The sequence below is a fragment of the Diadema antillarum genome, unplaced genomic scaffold (genome assembly GCF_040938485.1).
Source record: "Diadema antillarum isolate AM-2024a unplaced genomic scaffold, OU_Dant_1.0 scf00000120, whole genome shotgun sequence".
Taxonomy (NCBI): Eukaryota; Metazoa; Echinodermata; class Echinoidea; order Diadematoida; family Diadematidae; genus Diadema; species Diadema antillarum.
The window spans coordinates 2,104,974-2,132,197 of NW_027271009.1; the positions used below are offsets into that span (position 1 = coordinate 2,104,974).

A 27,224-nucleotide genomic window follows, 5' to 3' on the forward strand; every position below is an offset into this window, starting at 1 on the left:
TAATTGATTGACACGTTCTGTGTGCTCACAAATAAAGTTATTACTTCTGCTATATTCAGCCATCTAACTTGCCATTTGGGCCTAAATGGCGCCAAACTTGCAAAGTCTTTTTTATTTTTTATTTTTTTTTGTATTCTACACGATTCCCACCACACAACGTGTGAGCGCAGCTGCCTGATGGACCATGAACATCAACGAGTAGCAGGATTGGCAGCTGGTTACATCATAAAAACATGCGGTGCATGCATGAGATGCAGTTCGCTACCTCGTACGCTGTATACGCGGCCGGCTAACTAGAATACTAATAAATCGGTCCATTTACTTTTCTTCGTAGCATTGCACTGCGACTAGTGCGTACATTTCGTATTCTGATTGTTGTGACACGCAAACGTAATGCAAGATGTGTGATGTTCAAGGGGATGCTGTTATGCCCATGGAAGAATGTCGAAGTGCAAGAAGGTTTGTGTTTTATCTACATTCATGACCATATGAGGGTAGAGTCAAAGATTTGATAGCAAGGCAAGGCAGACTAATGAGCGGTCTGACAGTGCAGTCCCACCTATTCTTCTTGATGTAGTGTTATCAGGCGTGTTCCTTTCTACAGTCAAGTAAATTTTTAGGCCTATACGTATGGTTGGGTGTTCAACACACCGACCACCTAACGTTTTTCTGTCAATAGAAATGTGAAAAATCTCACAATTTGCCTGAAATTGTACTCACATGTGGAGAAAATACTCCGGATTCACAAGCACGCACTGAAAATGCGATCTGGACTGAGGTAAAACGTTACGTGTCGTTAGATGGCTGCTTCGAATGCGTGGGGTGTTATTTTCATCGCACTCAGTTGCCCTGTAGTACATTGAAACCGACCACAATGATAATAAGTATAAAACGCATGTAAATGCATTTTTCCAACAAGCTATTTTTTGTCGAGCCCACTGGAGGTGAGGGGAGACTAAGGGATTGCCTGCGGCGTCTGTCAGTCCGTTGTCCGTCCGTCCGTCATCTGTCCGTAACGCTTCAAAAACTTCAATAACCTTTCGAACGCGTGGGGTGTTATTTTCATCGCACTCAGTTGCCCTGTACATTGAAACTGACCACAATGATAATAGGTATAATGCACTTGTCAATGTAATGACGCACCCCACTACCCCCGGACATGGGTGCGTCATGGTCATTTTTTGACTGACCACACGGGGTTTTTGACGGACACCACAGTCACTTTTTTGACTGACAAAACGCTGCAAGTGACGAACACCACAGTCACTTTTTTGACGGACAACACGTTGAAAGTGACGCACACCTCGGTCACTTTTTTGACGGACATCCTCGGTACATTTGACGCACCCCCGAAAATACTGAAACGATTTTTGCATACGTTTTATTCAAGCAATTTCATTTTCTTTTGGTTCGTAAACATAATTTGTAAAAATTTCGGCAAGTTTCCCTTACCCTGGCTCTGTAAGCACCGTGCCGTCATTCACCGTACATCACGCTGCTGCAGCTACGATATTCCGCGTAAGGGCAAGGGAGTATGTATTCTGTGCATGCAATCCATACATGACAATCACATGTGTGCAGATGCGCTCTGTGTGTGCGGCCATTGCTAGTCCGGTGGATGCATACTGCAGAGCAGGTACACACCACGCCACGGCATTCCCGCGAGTAACTATACATGGCCCAGTCGCTGTATGTACGTAGAGATTCGCACAGCGTACTCTAACAGCGTCGCACGTCTAGTTGGCATCCCGCGAGCAGAAAATGGCATGCTGCAGGCAGTTTCTTCTGCTGCCGTTTCTTTTACTGTCAAAAATTTGCCTGTGTCACCACAGAACATTATTTAGACGCACATTGTATCGAATATAAACGAACTTTCTTCGATAGCAATGTGTGTTGGTGTTGCATCGCAATATGCAATAGGCACTACCTATACTAAGTGTTCGACAGTAACTTAGTATTAAGGTTGGTTACATCGCTGAACAGTCCCTGGTTTGAGATCGAGTATTCATGATTTCATGGGTTTGTTGGAGGGAAAATGTGAGGAGAAAGGGTGGCTTTTAAATTATTCGCTTGCCAGATTCTGGCAAGCATTTTTCCCTCTTAATTATTCCAAAACGCTTCCCGACTTTGAATTTCACTTGCCGCGGGAAAGCGCTCACTGTAATTTCACTCGTGATACGTGTATCCGGTAATAGCGTGCAAAAATGTGTGCAATTTTCCATAGCCAAGTGATGTTCCATGACGCACCCCTCGGTTCAGAATAATGCGTGTTATTTTCCATAGCCAAGTGACGTACCATGACGCACCCCTCGGTCAAAAATGTGACCGACAATGATGGGATTTTGACGCACCCCTCGGTCAAAAATTTGACGGACAAAGCTGGTAAAATGACGAACACCTGGGTCACAAATTTGACGGACCAAACGAGGAAATGACGCACCCATGTCCGGGGGTAGTGGGGTGAGTCATTACATTGACAAGTGCATAAAACGCACGTAAATGCATTTTTCCAACAAGCTATTTTTTGTCGAGCCCACCACGGAGGTGAGGGGAGACTAAGTAAGGGATCGCCTGTGGCGTCTGTCCGTCCGTTGTCCGTCCGTCCGTCCGTCGTCTGTCCGTAACCCTTCAAAAACTTCAATAACTCTTGAAATTTACTCTGTCACTGGACTTCAATTTCAATCAAACTTCGAGGGCCTAGGAAGAGGGGTCATACAAAGTTTCACCTTTTACCATATATGAAGGTCACCTCAAGGTCAAAGCTCACAGGCAGGGGTCAATGAACTTTAGGGCCCAATGTTAAGTTTGTATGTCATGTTTCTATTACGCCTATGGGTCATAACTTTTGATCCATAACTCCATTTGTGACCAAACTTGTTGGATGGTAGATGTGCATGTACCTTGGGGAGTGAATGGTCACCACAAGGTCAATGGTCACAAGCATGGGTCAACAAACTTTGTAGAGCCCAATGTTAGTTTTTATGGCACGTTTCTATTTGTATGGGTCATAACGTTTGATCCATAGGTCTGTTTATGACTAAACTTGGATGGTCACCACAAGGTCAAAGGTCACAAGCAGGGGTCAACGAACTTTCAGAGGCCAATGTTAAGTTTTTATGGTTCGTTTCTATTATGGGTCATAACTTTTGATCCATAACTCCATTTGTGACTAAACTTGGATGGTATGTCCCTTGGGGAGTGGATGGTCACCACAAGGTCAATGGTCACAAGCATGGGTCAATGAACTTTTAGAGCCCAATGTTAAGTTTTTATGGCGCATTTTTTTTATGGGTCATAACTTTTGATCCATACATCATGTAGGTCCGTTTGTGATCAAACTTGGATGGTAGATGTCCCTTGGGGAGTGGAAGGTCACCACAAGGTTGAAGGTCACAGGCAGGGGTCAACAAACTTTAAGGGCCCAATGTTAAGTTTTTATGGCAAGTTTCTTTTTTAGCTCACCTGAGCCAAAGGCTCAAGTGAGCTATTGCGATCGTTCTTCGTCCGGCGTCCGTCGTGTGTAAACTTTTTACATTTTCATCTTCCTCTTGAGAACCCCATTACTGATTTTCACCAAACTTGGCAGGTAGCATCCTCAGGGGGATAGGATCTTAACTTGTTCAAATGGGCACCATACCCCACCTGGGGGGTGGGGGGGGGGGGCAGAGGGGCCCAAACCCCCCAAATTAAGGAATCTTAAAAAAATCTTCTTCTCAAGAACCAGAAGTGATAGAGCTAAGTTACAATTGTAATACTATGAATTTGTACATTGATGACTGTAGTTTCAGGTTTGTTCATGGCGGAATCAGGGGTGCCCCCCCCCCCCCCCCCCTTGGTACCCAGGGGAAGGGGTCCTGATGGGGCCCAAATTGTACATTTTCATCTTTTTCTTGGAAATGCCATAATGAATTTTCACCAAACTTGGCAGGTAGCATTCCTAGGGGGATAGAATCTAATTCCCATCAAATGGGCGCCGTGTCCCAACTGGGGGGCCCCAGGGGGCCGCAATTGTGGCCTAAATAGTAAATTTTCATCTTTTTCTTGAAAATGCATAATGAATTTTTGCCAAACTTGGCAGGGAGCATCTAGGGGAATAGAATCTCATTCTCATCAAATGGGCACCATGCCCCACGTGGGTGGCCCCAGGGGGCCTAAATTAGGGCCTAAATTGTAAATTTTCTTCTTTTTCTTAAAAATGCCACAGTGATGAATTTTCACCAAACTAGGCAGGTAGCATCCCTAGGGGGATAGAATCTCAATTCCATCAAATGGGCACCATGTCCCACCTGGGGGGCCCCTACGAGGGCCCGAGGGCTTTAAATCTTCTTTTTCCCCCCCAAACTGCATAGTCCAACATTCTGTGAAGTGCAGTGTACTTGGCAGGTTTTTTTTTATCGGTGTGATGGAATATGCAAATGGGTACACCATGCCCTCAGCTCTCAAAGCTACCCCCCACCACAAGTTTCTAGTGTTCTCAGGTAAGAGTCTGCTAGAATGCATGGAAGAAGAACTTGCGATACTCAGGTGAGTGCGAGACCCCCGGGTCTCTTGTTTGCCATAAATTTTTACCCTTTTATATCTCTTTTTATCTGTTATATCTCTTTTTTAAATCTGTTTATCCCATTTGCGTACAATTTCTTGTATGCGAATGGGCGAGACACATTATGGCACTTGCCTTGTTTTTTTCTATTTCTCATTCTTCCCCAATGATTGAATCCGTCGATATTACTTTTGAAAGACTGCTTGATGAATTAAATTGAATTTCACTAGGAATCTTGTCATCATAATTGATGTAGATTAAATGAGTCGGTAATTGGAAATAATTGTTTCATTTTAATACAAGTTCGTTTAGTATGAAATTTGTACGTCCGTACCTAGCGGGCGCGCAGCAAGAGTGCCTGGTCAAAAAGGTAATACTGCTACCGACTCATGCAAATGCAGAGGTTTCAAATCCCGTCTTCCAGAGCAGTTGCCAATCTCGCAGATCCTCCCTCCTGACTTAATCATTTAAAGCCAAAACATAGTTCTGGTACGCCTGCAAAAGTTGTCAAATTTCGCTCCCAAATGTGAACGTATGCCTAGGAAATGTGGGGAATAACGCTGTAATAACAAGATATTCGATGGGTAATGATGAAAATGCGAAATATTAACCAAAAAGGTTCAGTCTCAGAACTTACCCGAATGGGGTCAGGCTAAACTCGGACTTGGGGGGTAACTCGGCCTCGCTTTGACCAAGGAGGTTTAAAGGGGCATAGTCCTGGTAGTGTAGAGGGCGCTGTTGATGATACTGCCGATGACTGTTAGCATTGATACAAAGATTACCGAAGTTAAGCTGTCATCAAGAGTAAAGTGCGTAGGTGTTGCTAAGTAACGTTGCCTTTGTTGTCTTCTCTGCGCATCCCGCAGTCTGTAGTAATGCCAGGGTGCGTGCATACATGTATGTGCTTGTTATTATGACATCACAAAAGAAGTTTGCTATAAAAGCTGTCATCCCCCTCAGCCGAATCATGAGCAGAACTGTGATCGGACCACTGACTACAGTGGATCGGACTTCTTCGGACTCGGGGAAGTGGGCCAAAGCGTAAGCTCTAAAGAGGAGTCGATAGCGTAGGTCTCTATAGGAAACTTGCACCGCGCGCCCGCGTACGCATTTGACTAAAACACCAGGACCATGCACCTTTAAGAGTTGGAGTTCCAACTGGCTGTAACTATTCAAACAGTTGTCAGATTTCTATTGATGTACAAAAGAATTTCACAGGTGCATTTGTGCCTTTGATGATCGATGTTCGAAGCCGCCGTCTTGCTCAGCAATCTGAAGATTCATTTTGAACGTTAATATAATATTGACCATATTTTGCTTATTCATCTATTAAGTGAAATGAAATTTCACTTAATGATAAAGCATGTAAAACAAAAATCAATCCCGTACAGAAATTTGTGCAAAAGTGTAAATCAGAGCTGTATCATGTGAAATGTTTAAAGCTGTACCATCCTGGAAAGCCTGTTTTATGACATATCCGCTTAATTCCGACAAATAAAACTGACGTGGAATAATCTTCAAGTATAATTCTTTATTGATAGATATAATGTCAGAGTAGTGCCCGGGTATGCCCAGTCAAGTAATTTTCATCTTTGTTTCAGCATTTTTTGCGCAATTTCTATTCGCACATCCTTGTGTCTGTACCACCTACCTTGTACAAGAAGGGATAGCGAAAAGTAATTACCATCACAAAGACATATCTTCCTCAGAAAGTGGCTTGTGATTATGCAATGAGACACGAGTCAATTGTCTTCCTATCTGCATGGCAGATCCTGTTTGGCACATGCTTCAAATATTTTTGAGCGGCGGCATCGAACATCTAGCAAAGGAAATAAGACAGTGGTTGTGACTCCATTCTCTTTAACCTCCTTGCTTTGACGGTGGGCTGAGTTGTATTGGTTGTCCCTCTTGATTGTACAGTGTTGTACTATGGGAGCGGCCTGTATAACTACATTGTAGCGCTTTGCGGTCTGGATCTTCGCTGTAATGGTCCGAGTTGTTACAACGTGTGCATCAAATACCTCTTTGGCGCGCATGCAAAATTAGTGTGGCCTATCAAGCACATCTAAAAACAATCAAAGATGCTTGATAAACATCAACAAAAACTTCAAAGACCGCGCGTCTCAGCAACTGAGGTGATGTGCATATTGGCTTGAGGACCGCGCGCTGTCCATTTGTTTTGTACAGGATTAGCATGCACTTTCCTGTCTGTTCAGTTAGGCCTCGTTTGGTATTATACAGTAGAATATGGCGTTCACGAACTGTGTGTAAATTGTCTGAAATAAGGTTGAGTTTTCCCTGAGACCGAAATAGTCTGGAGCTTTCTGGAATAAAAGTCAGTTTTCCAACTTTAATTATTTTTCTCAAAATACTCCAAAACGACTCATCATCCCGACAAACCGCGTCAGCCAGGTAAGTTTCTTTGTAGACTCTTTTGATATATTGCAAGCAAATATGAAGTGGTGCCAGACGGGTTCTCAAGCCCTTTAATACCAGAACTTTGTTTTCACTTTAAATTCATTGATTCGTACATAAATGGACAATTACATTCCCGGTATCCTCTTGTCAATAATTGAAATACATCGGTAAGTTAAATTTAAACGCGATACTACGCTTTCCAAGATCCAAAATCCTACAATGCATGACCCCAACAGCAACACTTTGCGTTAGGGCTGGTCGCAGTTAATCTAGACCCTGTCCTAATACATCCTGGTAATAGCAGGGAGTAGCAGGAACAACTGCACAACAAAAGCCTCACGCAACCTGCTGCATGTGCACTCATGCATTGTGTCCCATTTTAGTCTGTGAAATCCAATCATGAGGGGGGGGGGCTCCATCTCACAAGGCACTCTCCCCCTCATTAGCACCTCTGGGGTACTCAAGAGGCTCCCTCCTCACAGTGCTCGTTAGGTCTCCTCTCACTTCTCATCCATCTCACATCCATGGTCGCAAGTTCGCACTGTGATTTTTTGTTACGCAGACATGTCCACTCTCCATGATGAAAAGAAGAAAAAATTATATTTGTTTTGACAAAAATCAGGTTTTAATCAAAACAAATCCCCGAGAGAAAAGCGCTGTTAACCCGTTGAGGACGGTTTGATTTTTCTACAACACACATTTCCCATAGACACCTGCCCATGTATACTCGGGACTTGTCCTCAACAGGTTAAAAACCCTGTGTATAGCGACCACCTGTCAACCGCGGCCAGCAGCCGCAAATTTTGTTTCCCGCACTAGATTTTAACCTGTCTATAGTGGCCACAGACCCAATGGAGCGGTAGCAGAGCCGATAGTTCAGCATGTTTTTTAGCTCACCTGAGCCAAAGGCTCAAGTGAGCTATTGCGATCGCCCTTCGTCCGGCGTCCGTCGTGCGTCGTGCGTCGTCCGTCGTCCGTCGTCCGTCGTCCGTCGTCCGTCGTCCGTCGTGCGTCGTGCGTAAACTTTTTACATTTTCATCTTCTTCTTGAAAACCCCATGACCGATTTTCATCAAACTTGGCAGGTAGCATCCCTAGGGGGTTAGGAACTCAATTTCTTAAAATGGGCACCATGCCCCACCCAGGGGGCCCCCAGGGGGGCCCAAACCCCCCAAAATTAAGGAATCTGTAAAAATCTTCTTCTCTAGAACCAGAAGTGATAGAGCTCTAATGGGGCCTAAATTGTACATTTTCATCTTCTTCTTGAGAACTCCATAACCCATTTTCACCAAACTTGGCAGGTAGCATCCCTAGGGGGTTAGGAACTCCATTTGTTAAAATGGGCACCATGACCCACCCAGGGGGCCCCCAGGGGGCCCCAACCCCCCAAAATTAAGGAATCCGCAAAAATCTTCTTCTCTAGAACCAGAAGTGATAGAGCTAGGTTAATACTATGAGTTAGCACATTGATGACTGTAGTTTCAAGTTTGTTCATGGCAGAATCAGGGGTGCCCCCCTTGGGACCCAGGGGGGGGGGGGGGGTGAGGAGGGGTCCTAATGGGGCCTAAATTGTACATTTTTATCTTCTTCTTGAGAACCCCATGACCCATTTTCACCAAACTTGGCAGGTAGCATCCCTAGGGGGTTAGGATCTCAATTTGTTAAAATGGGCACCATGCCCCGCCCAGGGGGCCCCCAGGGGGCCCAAACCCCCCAAATGAAGGAATTAAGGAATCTTGAAAAAATTGGGCCCTTATTGTACATTTTCATCTTCCACTTGAGAATGCCTCGTCAAATTTTGGTAGAGCTGTGAATAATTTAGATTAGTGACTGCGTGAAAGGTGAACTTGCGATACTCAGGTGAGCGCTAGACCCGCGGGTCTCTTGTCTGCTTTGTAGCCACGCCAGTCATTCATAGGCAAAGTTCAGTGATCCGACGCCACCATTGTATTCATCACTCATTCAGTCATGATAATGCACTAGTGTTTAAGTTTCTTCATGACCGTACACATGCTACTGTGCAACAATTTGATAAACACTGGCATTATTCAATGCATGAAACACACGTGTGCATGCGTAACACATGCATGTACATAAACGTATGTACGTCTAGATGTATACAACGATGATACATGTACATGTAGGCAATGTACACAATAGTGGGATAACCTGTCTATAATGGCCACCTGTCTATAATGGCCACTTTTTTCATCTCCCTTGGGTGGCCGCTATGGACGGGTTTGACTTAAGGATATAAGCACAAACGTATTGAAGAAAAAAAGACATATTACTTACTTAAAGGACAAGTTCACCTTCATAAACATAAGGATTGAGCGATTGTAGCAATATTAGTAGAACGCATCAATGAAAGTTTGAGGAATATCGGACAATCCGTTAAAAAGTTATTAATTTTTGAAGTTTTTGTGCAGTAACCGCTGGATGAGAAGACTACTGCAGTGTATGAATAACTCAGATGTCACATGCGTACAACAATATAAGGAAAATATAAAGAGAATTTCACAAAATTTCATCATCATCAAAAAAGTACACATTCCCTTGACTCGTTACCGACATAATGTTATGGGTAATATTATTCCCCCTGCCTTTAGAAAGAGACAAGTCAAGTGGTCTTTTATTATGCGAAAAAAAGTGAAAATATGTTGAATTTTCTTTACATTTTCTTTATACTGTTGTACGCATATGACTCACAAGCTGCAGTAGTCTCCTCATCCAGCGGTTCCAACACAAAAATTTTAAAAATTCATAACTTTTGCATCGATTGTCCAATTTTCCTCAAACTTTCACTGATGTGTTCTACTTGTATTGCTGTATTTTCTCAATCCTTATGTTTATGAAGGTGAACCTGTCCTTTAAAAAAAAGACATTATGCTATGGGTCTGTGATGTAGAATAGTGCACCTCCTACAGCAATTTGGTAATAGAGCCTTTCTTGTATTACTTTGCCTCCTCCAGTGTTTTGCGTTTGTGGCAGGGCAGGAAGGGCACTACAAAGAGGCTGGTGAACTAACAGGCTCTATGTTTTTTCACAGTTTTTTACCCTACCTAATACGATGTACTGTATTTTGCTCCAGCCTTTTTATGCCTCCCGAAGTGGTGCCGGCGGGATTATGTTTTTGGGTTGTCCGTCCGTCCGTCCGTACGTCTGTATGTCCAAATGTACGTACGTCCGTCCACATTCATTTACGCGGTAACTTGAGTAATAACGACTGGAATTTTACCAAACTTGGTCCAAGTATAAAGTATGATTGGGCAATTACTTGATGAGATTTTTGGTGAAATCGGCCAAAGGTCAAAGGTCAAGGTCAAATCATGAAATTGTATCTGTTCACGTTTTCACCAAACTTTGTCCAAGGATGATGTATGATGGGAAAATTACTTGATTAATTTTTGAATGAAATTGGACAGAGGTTAAAGGTCAAAGATCAAGGTCAAATCCTAAAATCTATCTTTTTATGTGATAACTCAAAACTGGATGAAGCAGCTTTCACCAAACTTGGTCCAAGGATGATCAGGGCAATTAGTTGAGTAGATTTTAGTGACATTGGTAAGAGGTCAAAGGTCAAGGTCAAATGCTAAAAATGTTGCTATTTCCCCCATATCCATGCAATGCCCAAAGGTATTTTCTTGAAACTTAGTGTAGACATGTACAATGTAGGCCTACTACTGCATGAAGATTCTCCAGAGAGAGTTTCATGTCATAAGGTAAAAGGCAAAGATTAGGTGAAAATGTTACAATTTCACTTTTCTCACAAATGGTTCACTGTATCTTCATGGAACTTGGTACATACTACACATGTACTGATTGGCAGGGATTAGCTAGGGAATTTAGGGGTCATGGGTCAATAGTCAGGGGTCAAAGGTCAAGGTCAACTGTAAAACGAGGAATGTTCGCGTGCATTTTAATTTTGTAAATTTCGCGAGCGCCAAGATTCGCAAAATTAAAATGCACGCGAAATTTCTTATCTACACTATATGTATTGAATGCAAGTGGCAATTCGAGAAAATTTCATGCCACGAAAAAGGCCATCGGCTCCAATTGGCGAAAATTTTGTGCCGCGAATATATCATGTTTTATTATTTTTAAAACTTAATTACCTAATGGAGATTCTCTTGGAAATTTCCTGCCAGAAGGTCAAAGGTCAAAGGTTAAGGGTCAAGGCCAGGTTTAAATGCAAAAAAGAAAAGACTATTTTGTACTGTTATTACACTCTTTCTTCATACCTTGAAAATTATGCATAAACTTATAAAAGGGTCAGTCAGAAGTCAAGTAAAAATCCTCAATTCCCCAAATACATACTGTACCTGCACTTTTTAATAGACAATAATAGCAAACGTAGTTCAAGGAAAGTGAACAATCAAGATATTTCTGACAAACCTATCTTTTCAATATTTTGCCAGTTATGTGAAACTGTCATCACACATTGTGAAGACATTGTACTATACACCTATTGGGAGAATCATGCATTATGGCTGAGGCATCAGTCGCCATAGCGACATTTCTAGTTTTCTCTCTCTCTTTTTTAATGAATTCCCTCTTTCCTTCTCTATTGCACTATCATTTTGTAGTGTACTGTGGAAGTTGTTATCTAATGTATGCAACACTGGAAGAAGCTGGGGGGAGGGGAGGGGGTGGATGTTTAGTGAAAGAATACACTGACTCAGTTGAGCTAAGAATATTTGGGCTATGTGGTAGTTAGATGTGACCCGCTACAACAAGGATCTGAAAGTCGGGGAAGTTGATTATCTGAAAATGACATGAGATAATAAATTCCCTTATTCTTCCACTTTAATTTCATAACGCGACTCATATAAATAGGGCCTACTTGGTTGCAGAGATATCAATAATTTTATGAGAGAGCATGTCAAGTGGTCTTAGAAATCAGCATTTTGAGAAAACTGCCTTCAAAGATTTCTTCCTGATGCAGTCATGATCAAGGGGAAGTAAGACAGTTTTCACCTCTGAACAATAGAAGGTATGCTCCTAGCAACCTCCACGATGTTCACTCGAGCCTAGTGCCAGTGGTCTGAGAAGCACAACGATGAAACAGTAACCAGGATGCTACGCGCTGACCAATAAGATCACTCCCTCGTTGCTAGGGGAGGAATCTGTCTGCTGCGCTAAATCCAAATCTACGGACACGTTTCTGTTCCATTAGTGTCGGAAAATAATATCCCAGAAAAATGCTAATTCCTTGCCTTTCCTTTGATCATTTAGCTTCGAAATTTTAGCAGATGATAGACAAAACATTAGACGACAAAATTATGCTCAAAACAGAAATTGGATGATTTTGACCGTTTTGATGATCTGAATTCAAACTCGATTTTCTCAGCTCAGCCATCAGCGACTTTTGAATCCTTTTGTTGTGCGGGTCACATGCACAATGTATGTCACCAGTTTCAATAAGGTAACAGATTCGAAGGAGCAACAAAGAAATTGACAAAGTATGCTTCATATGTTTTGGATGTAAATAAATATTTGTATTGAACCATGCCAATGCATCACGCCAAGCATCACGCTTAGGTGCATACTCAGTTCGACGCTTATGAAAAGAACACCAATAAAGATGCTAATTAGTGTTTGAAAAGTAAAGAAATTGGTGACTGTGATCATTGGGCTCGTCGAGTGGAGAGTCTGATTGGTGCACGCGTGCATTTGGACTGAATCCTTACTACAACACTTCTGTGTAGAAGGCTTGTTTGAGTGTTAGATAATGCCACAATTTGTATGTTTGTTTTGTACTTTTAGCCTGGTGCATTTGACATTGTACAACTTTTCTTCATAGTCCACTGTTTGCAGTTAGCTTTCTTCCTAGATGTAAAATTAAATGTTATACAAACATCAATTAATTATGATTATGGTGTATTTAGGGCCTACCTTAGTTGCATGATTTATAACATTTAAAGACAAAATCAACCCGGCATACCTGCCACTCCAGCTAATTATAAGGTGCATACACGAGTGAGCAGGCTAACATGTATGTATCTATGCTTGGTTGTTACTTAAATCTCCCATGCTCCTTCAGATGTGGTGCAGGAGTCACGCCAATGTCTTATAAACCCACAAGAGCCAGTGAAGGCCAGTGTCAATGTTTCATAGGCAGGGTGTCATCACAAATGCACTCTCAACTGAAGGTCCAAGTTTGCGTGTTCTTTTTACAAGGCCATGATCAGGAAATTGGTATGGTTGATGTTTAACTGGGGACAACAATCGACAGTCTGTGTATATCTGCAATGCCAAGTTCAGTGTCAAAACAATTTGTCAGTCCTGCCACATGATTTATGTGGGAAAGTTTGCCATAGCGTCTTTTCCTCCCCTTCTTTATTTGTACTCAGTGAATGCAGAATGATTAATGTGGCATTCAGTGAAAGTTGTGAAAAAACAGAATATTCATTCAGAAGATTATACATTGTGGTATTTTGATCAAATCCATACACGTGCCTCCCTTTTTAGATGGTAACTGTGGGATCATTCACTGATCATGAATATTTGTGACATTGAAACACTTGCAATATTTAGCTGAACTTAGATGCAAGGCAACAATACCAAAATTCCCCCTGAAACTTTGCCAGAAAAAGCATGTATCAGAGCGTGATTTCCTTAAACTTTAGGAAGTTTATCATGACATTTTGCAATGAGAATGCTTTTTGTAGACAAATGAAGATACTTGTTATGTGACTGCTTCTTGGACATTTATATTTCTTCCCAACATGGGCATACATATAGGCCTACGAACGTATATGTGAAAGCAAATGCCCAGCTAATTGCCAAGGCTGTTGTCTCGTTATAACTATACAGTTTATCTGTAGCAGCATGCAGCAGACAGCCAAGATAACTATGTATGCAAGTGCATTACAATTGTATGTTGGCATAAACTCATTGTATTTCTTGAGTACTTGCCTTAATGGTAGGTTGTTTATTTGGTGTGGTTTTTTTAGCTCACCTGAGCCGAAGGCTCAAGTGAACTATTGCGATCGCTCTTCGTCCGGCGTCCGGCGTGCGTCGTGCATTGTGCGTAAACTTTTTACATTTTCATCTTCTTCTTGAGAACCCCATGACCGATTTTCACCAAACTTGGCAGGTAGCATCCCTAGGGGGATAGGATCTCAATTTGTTCAAATGGGCAGCATGGCCCACCTGGGAGCCCCAGGGGGGCCCAAACCCCCTAAAATTAAGGAATCTGTAAAAATCTTCTTCTCTAAAACCAGAAGTGACAGGGCTTAGTTACAGTGTAATACTATGAGTTAGTACATTGATGACTGTAGTTTCAAGTTTGTTCATGGGGGAATCAGGGGTTGCCCCCCTTGGGACCCAGGGGAGGGGGGTTTGGAGGGGTCCTAATGGGGCCTATATACATTTTCATCTTCACTTTGAGATCCCCATGTCTGATTTTCACCAAACTTGGTAGGTAGCATCCCTAGGGGGATAGGATCTCAATTACTTCAAATGGGCACCATGGCCCACCTGGGGGGGGGGGGGGGCCCTAGGGGGCCCCAAACCCCCTAAAATTAAGGAATCTTTAAAAATCTTCTCTAGAACCAGAAGTGATAGGGCATAGATAATACTATGACTCTGTACAGTGATGACGATGACTGTAGTTTCAAGTTTGTTCATGGGATTGGTGGAAACGGGGGTACCCCCCCCCCCCCCTTTGGACCCAGGAAAGGGGAGTGGGAGGGGTCCTAATGGGGCCTAAATTGTACATTTTCATCTTCACTTTGAGATCCCCATGTCTGATTTTCACCAAACTTAGCAGAGTAGCATCCCTAGGGGGATAGAATCTCAATTACTTCAAACGGGCACCATGTCCCTCTTGGGGGCCCCTAGAGGCCCCCCCCCCCCCCCCCCATTAAGGAATATTTAAAATCTTCTACTCTAGAACAAGAAATTATAAAGCAAAGTTAATAACATGAGTTTGTACATTGATGACTTAAGTTCCAAGTTTGTTCATTGCAGATCCAGGGCTGCCTGCCCCCACCCCCCACACTCCCTGGAGTTGAGTGGAGGGGGGAGGGGTCCATATGCAGACCTAAGTTTTCAGTGTTCTCAGGTAAGCATGTGCAAGAATGCATGGAAGGTGAAATTGCGATACTCAGGTGAGCGCGTGACCCCCGGGTCTCTTGGTTTTTTTGGTTTTTAATATATAAGATTTATACAGTGTAAGTAAAAAGCTTGATCGTTGCAATTTTGTTTATAAATCACATCACATCATTTTCAAATGAGAACTGATCTGTTGAGAAAGACACTGAAGATAGTCAGTGGGGCATCAAAGGCCATGTTATGGGAGCCTTGGGGACTTACGTGTACCATGACCCCTAAAGGTATAATGTAGACCTATTAACAAAAACAGTCCAAGCAGTGGACTGTCTATGTGTACATCCAGTTATAGCAACAAATCCAGTTTACAAACAAATCATTCTCTTTTTGTGATGGTTTTCCCATCTATCTCTACCCCACCTTATTCTGGAAATCCCCTTGCAAATGTGACAATGTCATCTTTAGAGAAATACTCAGATTGTATGTTACATAAAAACAACAACAACAACAAGAACAATTGGTAGGAAATTGCATTCGCCTCTGGAGGACTGAAATGAGTGCTTTGAGCGATGATAGTTGTGATAGCCAATCACAGTGCAGTGTCGTGTTAATGTGATTCTGCCATATATGGTCGTGAAAATGGGCTTTGTAGGTACGGGGGAATTCATCCAGGCACTTTCTGGGTCGTGTAAGATTGAACAGGATTGGGGATTCCCTGCCTCTTTGAAGTTGCAAGCAATACGAACAGGTGGATACCAACTACGTGGTGAATCATGGTTTTCTCTCAATGTCTGATCTTGGGAGTGATCATTCAATCAGGGCAGTGAGGGTGATCTGGTCACTAATGAGATTGTAATAGAGTAATAAACTTCAACTTCAACTTTATTCAAAACCAGACATATACATGCAAGATTTATATTACATGAATCACAGATGCAAAATTGATCCATTCTGCATGCTCGTTGACACGTGCACCGCGTTTTTCTGAAGCAAATGCAAAGCAATGAATGCAATGTGTAGATAGCTGACTACTGTCAAAGACCTTTTTTGTTTTTTGCTGTTGTTTTTTTTTAAGGGTAAGATTGAACGTAGACTTGTGTTTGTGCTTACAAGTTTAAAGAACAAACACTGTATTTAATGTTGATAATGCATGTCAACATTTCAGTCAGAGCTATCTAAAGTAAAACATCAGTCCATGTTCCTTTTGACCTTGAGAGTCAACTTTAACAAAACAGGAGTGCAGATTCAAGGGAGTTTCATCACAATTGGATGTAAAATTCAATGAAAATGGAATTGCACGTTTCATGTGTTCTCAAGTAGAAGAGATAACAATCACAACCATTTATGCAAATCAGATGATACAGTTATAATATGATATCATCCCCTCACAATTTCCCACTGCTCTCCAAAGAAATCTTCATTAAATTTTGAACATTGTTCATTCAGTAAACGAAGGAGCAGGCCTCGAATTAACCGATGGCCACCGGTGCCCCTCTCGTTGGCCGCAATGCCTTTTTTTCCTTGATCAAAGTTACGGCCAAAAAAAATGTGCCCTTTTTCTTGTGGCCGTGGTGCCCTTTTAGAATGAAAGTTATTATTTATGACGTATAATATGCCCTTTCTCAAAGTCTACACTTTAATAAGCTTGAACAACTTTCCTGATCTCAAATATCATACCTTCAGTTCACTCGCGTCCCAATATATCTGATTCAAACTCAAAGTATCCTTCCGAGATATGAGACGACGTGTACGTACATGTACGCCCAACCGGCTTTTACCGTCCCGACTGCCTCCGCAGCGCAGCGTCCATAGAGTTACTAGCTAGGCAGCGGCGGGCCGGAGCAAGTGGTCGTAAGCCATGCTAAAAAATACCAGGCCTGTCGGACGGCTGCGAGCATTTCCATCTCTCTCGCTCTGCATTCATGCCCGCATGCTCAAAGCAAAATGGCGCCGGAAGTGCTCCAAAGCGAGCGCGGTGTATGCATTGAGAACTTCTGAAGGTACTGTATTACAGAACCTACATCGTATTGCGTATGGCCTACTGCGTAACGTCGTCTGCTGCGGAGAGATCTTATGCGTGCGTGCGCTGCTGGAGTGTAGCAGCACGGTCGATAGCATACAGCTCTATGGGGCATTCACATCACGTATAAACACCCAACATGCCCTTTCCAATGTGGCCCTGGTGCCCCTCTGACTGACCTAAGTGCCCTTTAATGGCTGGCCTCTTGGAAAAAGTGCCCTTTTCTAAATGGCCTTGCCCCTCCAAAATCATATTTCAAGGCCTGAAGGAGAATATGTTTCCTTCACACCTAGTTATTCTAAGATAACTCAGCAGTAATAACAGTGAGGAAGAAATGGGTTGTAGCTGCTGAATAAATCAAAAACATAAGTTTTTTGATAGTTATGCCTGTTGCAGAGTTGATGACATCATCAGCCTTTCTACTGTGCATATTGTTTATGAGTGCAACCAATATTGCTGGAGAAAACAAGCGTGAAACTTTTAAATCCCATAATTCTCTAGATTTACATAAGTGTGAGTGTTAAAATGTGATTATACTTCTTCTATTCTGTATGTTTCATTTTTTCCTTCATTTTAAATTCGATGTAAATATCACAAGACTTTGCAATTCATAAAATCAAAAAACATACACTCATGGCCTTGAAGTAACCATGTAATAAAACAATGTCATCTATTTCATCGGCAATGTTGGCGATATGATCATGATTTGCTTGAGTTGACTCATCACATCTTTTTGACTATGACATGTATGTATACATAGTATGTACCTTCAGATAACAGTTCCTATCTCAACATGTTCCAAAATATAGGTCAGTAATAGTATTACAATGTAAAAGGTCATCCACTCATGTGATACAGTATGATGTGTCCAGATAAAAGATTTTAAACTTCATGTCACTTTCTTTGTTCTTTTCTAGAAAAACAACATGCATGAAGTGTTCTGCACCAGCTGTGGTCATAGCCAGAGTGAAAGATTCATTTTGCAGGTGAGTCTGTGATATTAACCCATTGAAGACAAGTTCCCAATATACTCAGGCGGGTGTCAATGGGAAATGCGTGTTAGAGCAAAATCAGCTCCTTGACAGGTTGATGAGAGTTACCCCGATAGGCTTATTGTATTAGATATAAAGTACATTTGATGCCCTTCTTTTAAACCTGAAATTGAAATAGTGAATGGATCTGTGTCTGGAGATAGCATGGAGATTGTTAACATTATATAGAATGTTACTAAAAGCTTTCAGTTATAATCTCTGCTGTTTGTTAAGAGACTTTGTCACTGTGGGGATTTCTTATGAATAATAATAATACAGGGTGCTTGTAATGCGCCAATTCCACATAGCTAACGTGCTCAAGGCGCAGTAGAAGTAACTCATGAAATACAAAAATCCTTACACAAACATGCACATGAAAATGAATGACACAATAACTGATAATGAAAAAAAATATGTATATAATATACAATTCTACTGGAAAATGGTTACGAACAAATGAGTCTTGAGGGCAACTTTAAGTCAACATTCGAAATGTAACGGATAGCTTGAGGCAACTGATTCCACAAGTATGGTCCAGCATGTGCAAATGACCGATCCCCCCATGATTTCTTCGTTTTTGGAACAACAAGCAATCTACAATCAGATGACCTTAGACATCTGGGAGGATTATAAAATGTCAGCAAATTAACATTGTACTCTGGGGCAGATCCGTGAATGCAATGAAAAACAAATAGTAATAGTTAAAACACAATGCGAGATTCAACGGGTAACCAATGCAATGAGGACAAAACGGGTAATGTGAGTATTTCTCCTGGTAAGGGTAACAATGCGGGCTGCTGAATTTTGCAATTTTAGTAGCCGTGAAAGTTGAGATTTATGGTAGCTGAAATAGGAGTGCATTACCAAAGTCAAGTCGGGATGGTATAAGAGCATGAAGTATTTTTTCTGTGGCTGAACGAGTTAAATACTTGCAAATAATGCCCAATTTGCGTAACTGATACCTCACGGATTTACAGACAGCAAAGATCTGAACAGACATGGACATTGTAGAATCAAATAATACTCCAAGATTTCTACATGATTTAGATGGAGCAATAACCACATCATTATGAGCATGAAAGCAATGAAGCACAAAACATGTCTGCTACCATGGATTAAAGAAAGGTATTTTAACCGCCAACAACATGAGCTAGATTTGCATGCAGTTCTTTGTTAGCATAATGCAAGTGATTGAAGATGCTTTACAAGACTGAAGAAATTGGTGTACCCCACATCATACCTCCAAACAGGCAGTAAAAAGAGGCATAAATTACAGACAAAGGCGTACTTGTATATAAACATAAACTGTATCAACATGCAATTGTTCCTTTATTTTCTGATAAGTTGTAATGATCAAAGGCAAGCTTGCCTTTATAGGGTATGTAATGCCCCTGAGATGTCAAGTCTTAATGTATTGGTCAGAGTTTTTGATAGTCCAGGGCAAGTGCACATAGGGTACATGTAGTGTCTTGTGATGTGAACTTCAAATGTACAAGCCAGATACCATACATTTATGAATTGTATTATGGTCAAGGGCAAATAGATGGCTGGTTTATAGTGCCCTGAGATGTGAACTCCACATTGATGTAGCATGATGGGAACTTTTGATGGTCCAGGGCAAGTGAAAAAAAAAGGAGCGCAATGTATTTCCCAAGTTCACGGGATCAAACACCATTGAAATATCCATCTAGGAAATCAAAAGCTACTCTTGGTGACAGCGCATTCTTGTATGCTGCACCAAAATTATGGAATAATCTCCCTCTGTTTGTTACAGTAAGGCAAGCAGCTACAGTTAATGAGTTTAAGGTCAGGTAAAAAACTCATCTTTTGAACAATTCATTCTATGTGTGAATTATGTAACATGTTGTGATTATTGCTTTGTAATGCGCAGTAGAGTATATTACTGTACACCATGTAGTAGCTGCACAATAGAAATGTCCTTTATTATTACCATTATTATTATTATTCTGTGATGTGAAGTTCAAATGTACTGGCCTAATAACATGTTTTTGTGGTCAAGATCAAGGGCAAGTTGGCATGTTGTCAAGAATGCAAGCAAATTAATGTGTCCCTTGTGTTAGAGTTATCATGTGGGTTGTCACAGTATACTTTATATGACGTGTTCTATTTCCTTTATGATTTTGAGATATCAATCTGACATGGATAACTTTGATCCTGTATCTACTTCATTTGTTGGTTTATTTCAGTGATGGGATATCATTGATTCTATGAGCATCTAGGCAGTCAAGGTAGTGATCACATCTTGATACTCTGTAGATGATTTATTTAAGCAGTAATCTTAATGGAATTGAAAAAAAAAAATAGAAATTGTATTTTATATGTGACCCGCTACAACAAAATGGTCCTAAAGTCGCGCACGGTCGAAGCCGTGAAAATCGAGTTTGAAGTCAGAGCATCAAAATTGGTCAAAACTTACGATTTTCTGAATTTGACATATTGTTAGAGTCTGACATGTCTTCTATCATCTGTCGAAATTTTGAAGCAAAATGATGAAAGGAAAGACCAAAAAATAGCGTTTTCTGGGCCATGTTTTTTTGGCGTTTCAACGAAGCAGAAACTGGTTCGAACATTTGGAGTGAGCGCCACACATAGGCTCCGCCCCTAACAACGACCAGAGTGATCTCATTGGTCAGTTTGCTGCTTGCCGCTAACCGAAGCGTGAAGCTCGCACACTGCCCAGTCGACTGGTGCGTGCTGGCGGGGTGCGCTACGCCCAGCCGCTTCTCCTGCCGTCCTGGTCACTGATTGGTCGGTGAGGAGACCGCCGACGCTGTGTTTGAATGAGCATTTCGGGGGTTGCTAGGGCTTACCTTCTATTGTTCGGAGGTGAAAACTGACTTCCGTGTCCTTTGATCGTGATTGCGTCGCAAGGAGAACTTTTAGGGCGCTTTTCTCGAAACAGTGATTTCCCAGACGTATCGACATGCTCTCTTTTAAACATCGATATCTCCGCAGCCGATTATTTTTATATGATGTGTTATATATCAATTTAAAGCAGAAAGATTAGGGATTTGTGTCATGCAATTTTCAAATAATCGACCTCGCCCGACTTTAGGATCATTTTGTTGTAGCGGGTCACATATATGTACAGTATTTTGACAGCTGGATTTTGCTGTCTGTCTGTTCTCTGAAGTGACCTGATGCTGTCTTTTGTTGTTGTTGTTGCTGTTGCTGAAGAGATCTTTTTAATTTACATTCTTTATTATTCTAGTTGTTGCTTTCCTAGTATTACTCAATGACATGAACTGCCTCATTACATTAATTTTAAGGTCACAATTTTCATGAACTTAAGGGTATAACATCTATATTTTCCTTCGAACAAATTACTTGAATTAGCGACATGGCTACTCATCAAAAGAATGTTCTTCAGTGAGTCCGTTCAGTATTCCAGTGTTTCAGTCTTCCTACTTCAATTCTTATTGCCTGTTATGTCTTATCAGAAATTGCTTCCTGGCATATGTGACCCATCGCTTCAAGGCGACCATTGGAAAGGCAAGATTGATTCGAGATAAAGAGAAGGTAAGTAATACCCCATTTTACAATGTACACAAAGTTTGGCTCAGGAGTGCCCCTGGGGCGCTTTGACTTGAAACCATCTTGTAGGGTTTCATACAGACAGTCACTGCCCTCCAAAATCCCACACAAAGTGGCTGTCATGATACATATACATTGTATCTGTTACTCTATTGTTACTCTGTTGTTCTGGAGGTTTTATTTGTATGTCCATCTTTTTATCTATCTTTCTATGTATTAATCCACTTTAAAGGGACTGTACAGTACTGGTTGAGATGGGGATTCATGTTTTGAACATTTCTAAGTGAGATATTGAGAAAGCTTCTTATGAAATGTTAAAGAGCATGTAATTTTAAGAAGGATTCAAAGTTTATTTGATGAAAATTGGTTTCCAAATGGCTGAGATATCAAAAAAAGTGATGATAATAATAAAAGGCGACAGGCCGTGCCTTTTATTGGGATCTCTTTGTTTCACCTTGTTTTTGGATATCTCAGCCCTTTCAAAACCGATTTTTATCAAGCGCACTTTTGATACAGTACCCCTTAGAATTGCATGCTCTTTGACATCTCATAGAGTGATTTCTGAATATCTCCCAAAACGTTAAAAGCTAAATCCTCACCTCAACCAGAACTGTACATACCCTTTAATAGCTTTCTTTCTAGATGCTGATAAATGTACCTTTCAGAATATTTTGGCTCACGTATGGTAAAGTGATGTTGCAGTTCTAGAGTTTTTGCTGTCACCATGCATTGTAACTATGTGCTCAAGTGCTCTGTCTCTTTCAGGTACTGCTGGCATTTTCAGGTGGGCAAAATTCCAGTGCAGTGGCTCATCTTGTTAAAGAGGTGAGTTTCGTCTTGTGTGTGGTGTACCAGATTTACACGCTCGCAATGATTGCCCTCACTGGGAATTTCAAGTTCCATGTGAATAGTTTGAATAGTTAACTTTTCTTCTTTCTTTTTTTTTGATCCCATACAATGCTGTTATCTTGGCGGGAGGTGCTAAGCTGCATTGCATATGCCATTGGCTTGGTAGTGATACCAAGAAAACGGCTGTCATGAAAAATTCAGTTTGAAGGTATCGTACACATGTGTGGCTGTCATAGCACTTTGACCCATCCATTGGATTCAGCAGATGGTGGCATTTTCTGTGGTATTATACAAATGATGCACAGGATAGAGTGCATTAGTGTAGGCGTATAGTGCACACGAGGGTATTTACAGCTGTGAAACATGCACGAGGCGAAGCCGAGTGCATGTTGCACTACATTGTAAATACCCGAGAGTGAGCTGCATCTCCACTAATGCCACAAAATAATCCTGTGCATCATTTGTTTTATAAAATGGGTCGAAAACTAACAGCATTTTTCACGTACCTTTGTGGGTCAATACCAGTCAGCTACATGTAGCACTCGCTCAAGAATCGATGTCCGAAGATGTTCATCCCAAACATTTACGCACGTCGCACTCGGAAATCCCGCACATAATAAGTACTGTACGTTGTTTACAGGATTGACAGCGCGTATATTAGAGCGTGACGCACTTGTAACAACTGATTGAGTGCGCACTGCTAGTGTAAACATTGTGACGTCAGGCCGTGCATGTTAGTGAGAAATTAATGTATGCACACGTGACTCATTTTAGTGCTTCCAATTGGCTACATTCTTAACCCATTTTATAATGCTTGATAAACAAGATCTATTTAAAGAATGACATTGTTATTATACCGTACAAACTATAAGTTACAAGCCATTGTAAATTTACTGTTTTTATGATTAGTTACATATTTGCATGTTTCTTCTTCATATGATATGGAAAGGAAGTGAAGTATGAGTAAAAATAAGTTTTTTTTTGTCTGTCTTTGTTTCTTTGAGTTTTATACTGACAAGCAGAGATCAAATCTGTGAAGTTTCTCTCTCTCTTTCTGATCTCCCTGATCAGACCATCAGATGAGCATTGTTCTTTCCATTCCAGGGACAAAATTTAAGGTGTCAGAAATGTACATTGTATTATACAGTATGTCCCTCCCCCCCCCCACCCCCCCCCCCCCCCCAAAAAAAAAATTGCAACCAGATTTTCACATTGATAACTTCCAATACGGTTAAACTGTCTGCATGCTGTTTCAGGGTCTTAAAAGTAACATCTTAGCTGTATTTTGCAGAAAACCCCATTCAATTTTGTTATGTGGTCACAGAGAAATGCGGATTGTTGTAAAGCAGGTCATGGGTCTGATTCTGAACACTTGGATGCTCTTGGAACTGCATATTGTGTGTGAACACAATGGACAGAACTTGGAGGGAAGTTGCAGGAGAATTGCTTTGTGTTTGTATTTAGTAAGATTTGCACTGAAATTGCATGAAAATGTAGAAGCAACTGTGCGCTAGCCATGCCGAAATAATAGAGAGATCCATAAATGTGTTGGGGTTTTTGATGTCACATATTGCAGTCTTTTTGGGCTGATCATGTGTTGTGACAAAGAGTGGTGCTACTATTCTTCTTTTTTTTTGTGCACTTCTCGACAGGGACGCTCAGAGAGCCAGCACAAGAAGTTCCGATTTGTTCCCAGCCTGGTTTACATAGATGGTGAGTGGATATGCTGTGCTGACCAGTAGACATACAATTTCCAATTACAATGCAAAGCAAAAAGAATTTAGAATCTTAAGATGTTCATAACGTGCAGATACCTTTAATGTTTGTATGGAAATAGTATCTGTGTTAATGTATCGTTGAGGGTATCTTCCTCATATCTATTCGTTGTGAAGAACAAAGATTTTGTTCAAAAACTTTGCAAATATGAGATAAGTGTTAAGGTGTTATGCTTGAAATGATTACTGCAGTGCATTAGATTTTGTGATTGTGTTCAATCGGTCATGTCATTCATCAATCCAAAGTGATGTATGTGTGTGTGTGTGCTTTATCTGTTCTTTTACTGTCCATCAAAAAACATTGGCACATTAAATGGTGAATTGTAATGGCAAAAGCATAGCCATGCAAGAATACAATATAGCTCTCCACATCATGTTTTTGTTGTTGTTGTTGTTTTTTTTTCCCACCAAACAAATTAGATTGTATAAGATTTTCTTGAGGTTAATTCATGCACCCCACAAGTTTAGGATAGGTGATGTTGGTTCAGGGCTGTTGTACCATTTATAAGTATCATAGTCAAAGATGGCCCAGTGACAGCATTTAAAAGTATTATAGTTACTGATGCTGTACTGTAGGCTACATTTCAGTGATGGTGTTCTTTTCTTCTTTATCTCCATGATTGAAGACGGTGTGGTGATCGGTCAAACGCCGGCGGAGCGCAGTGCTGTCAGAACGACAATCTCAGGACTCATGAAGTCGTATGGTTTCCCAGCATATGTCGTCCCTCTTGAGAAGGTCTGTTATTTTGGTCTTTTCCATGATCACTTTCTATTAATTGCTTTCTTTCCCATAAAGCCAAAGCATAGTTCTTGCATGCCATGCAGAATTGACAACTTTTGCTCTTAAATGTACACATTTGCATAAGAAATGTGTTAAATGATAGTGTCATAACACAATTTCAGTTCGGTAATGTTGAAGATGTGAAGTAGCAGCCAAAAAGCTGTGCCAGAAGTACTACAATCTCAGAGCTTAGCTGATCGTGGTTGCTACGATATGTTTTATTTTGGATTACGATTCAACTACGATATACCCGGCCACAGCAGTGTCCATTGCGTGCAAGTCTGCATGCAGTTCAACACCACCGCTTGGACGCAATTTGATCATCATATACTGGTACCGTTCTACATACATACTACTGAACAGGGAGGGCACTTCAGGGATAGAAGTCGGTATTGTGACTTTTATTATTTCACACTTTTTATTTCAAAATACTGCAAAACAATGCGTTATCCCGGCAAATTGCGTCAGCCAGACAAGTTTTGGGGGAGAGCTTTCCTGTATATTGCAAGCAAATTCCAAATGGTGGAAGATGACATTTTGATCTCTTCTGAGGACTATGTTTTAGCTTTATAGGGAAACAAAGTAACAATATACCCCATTAGATGAGATTTTTATGGAAGTGGAATGGAAGTCTTGTGAAATTTGCTGAATTTTGTTCTCAGGGATGATAAGATGTTAGTGTCTTGAGTGGCGACGTGATATTTGCTCCTGCGACAATTGCTCCAGTCTTATTTTCTCCAAGGACTTTAGGTTATGGTTAAGGTCGTGATAAAGTTTTAGGTTAAATTTGATGTGAGGATTGGGATTAGGGTTATGTTTGTGGGTAGAATTTATGTTTGGCTGAGTGTGCAGACATTTCGTGGAAGCAGTTGTTGCCTGAGCAAATGTGATTGAACTGTCTTGAGTACTGCAAAACACAATATATTTGTGGCATGAAAATTTCGCGAAGCGGAGCCGACTGCCTTTCTGGCAGCATGAAATTTTCAGGACTTGCCACTGGCATCCAATGCATATTGTGTAGGCAAGAACTTTCACGTGCATTTTAATTTCGCAAATGTTGCCGCTCGCGGAATTAAAATGCATGCGAACATTCCTCGCTTTACATTACATTCAGTGTGGAAGAACAAACTCCTAACCAAGTATTCAAAACAAAACTTTTTGTAAACTGTGTCCATTTGAAGTCACTTCCCCAATCATCCTCATAGTAAAAGAAGAATAATTAAGTCTGATCTGTAGCTGATCTCGTAAATATCCCTGACAGGGCTTTGCTCATCACATCAAGGAGAATTCCTATTTCCAAAAACAAATTGAACAACTTATATTATGGTTATGTTTCATTAAAAAAAAAAGTATGTATGTGTGTTATAATATGAATATTCCTGAATTTATTTTCTAGATATTAGATCTAAAACCTGCAAGGGAGCCAATCTCCATTGGAGGAGGTACAGAAGACGGAGTTGTGGATGACATTGCCATGGTAACTGAAGGGGTGGAGGAAATGAACTTTGATGAGAGTGCCAGCAGAAGGTTACTTGAAATCCTGAACAGTGCAAAATCATTGACGGCCAAAGAAGACCTTGTTCGCACCTTGAGGTAAGAAACCTGAGGTAAACTTGGACGACTTATCCACGCATCACAACCTGTGAGGGTGCTGAGACCCCTTTTATCAACACGCACACTCTTCTATTTCTGTGAGCTATGTTTAGATTTCATTCAATACTTTTCCACCAAAGCCTTCGTTTAACAGAGGTTGAGAAGTGCATGTAGATGATTTTTGTGCAAATTCAGTGTGCATTTTTTGCCCTGTATCTTTATATTTACTGGATATTTCCTCCACCAGAATCCTGATTTGATTGTGTAACAGTCTCTGCGGCATGATGCAGAAAGCATGAGCTAACAGTACAAGAGAGATAATGCAATGCACACAACTTTAATGTTTGCCCCTTAGGTCTGACACTTGTGAATAATTCTCCACGGAGGCACATATTAAACGTAAAGAATAAAACAATCATATAAAGTACACAGAATGTCTTTCATGTCTCATATCTAAGTAGACACCAACTTACTTCACTCCAGTCCTGAAACCTACAAGGGTTAGGTGTTTCTGCTCAAATTCAGCTCAGAGTTCCTTCATGATAGACAAGCGTTTTACTACTCCAAAATGCCACATGTTTTTGTTCTTTTTTTTGATTGAAGGCAAA

At 41.1% G+C, this 27,224-nt stretch overlaps 1 protein-coding gene across 1 annotated transcript in view; it reads left to right on the top strand.

Moving 5' to 3' along the window:
- Positions 1-301: 301 nt before the first annotated feature.
- Positions 302-27,224, top strand: part of LOC139720088 (cytoplasmic tRNA 2-thiolation protein 2-like) — a 39,420-nt gene continuing 12,497 nt past the window's right edge. Inside the window, exons 1-7 of the mRNA XM_071631457.1 lie at positions 302-459; positions 17,950-18,018; positions 21,525-21,603; positions 22,384-22,443; positions 24,120-24,180; positions 24,869-24,978; positions 26,420-26,616. Coding sequence (XP_071487558.1) covers positions 401-459; positions 17,950-18,018; positions 21,525-21,603; positions 22,384-22,443; positions 24,120-24,180; positions 24,869-24,978; positions 26,420-26,616 — 635 coding nt within the window. The 5' untranslated portion in view covers positions 302-400. The remainder of the gene's footprint in view (positions 460-17,949; positions 18,019-21,524; positions 21,604-22,383; positions 22,444-24,119; positions 24,181-24,868; positions 24,979-26,419; positions 26,617-27,224) is intronic.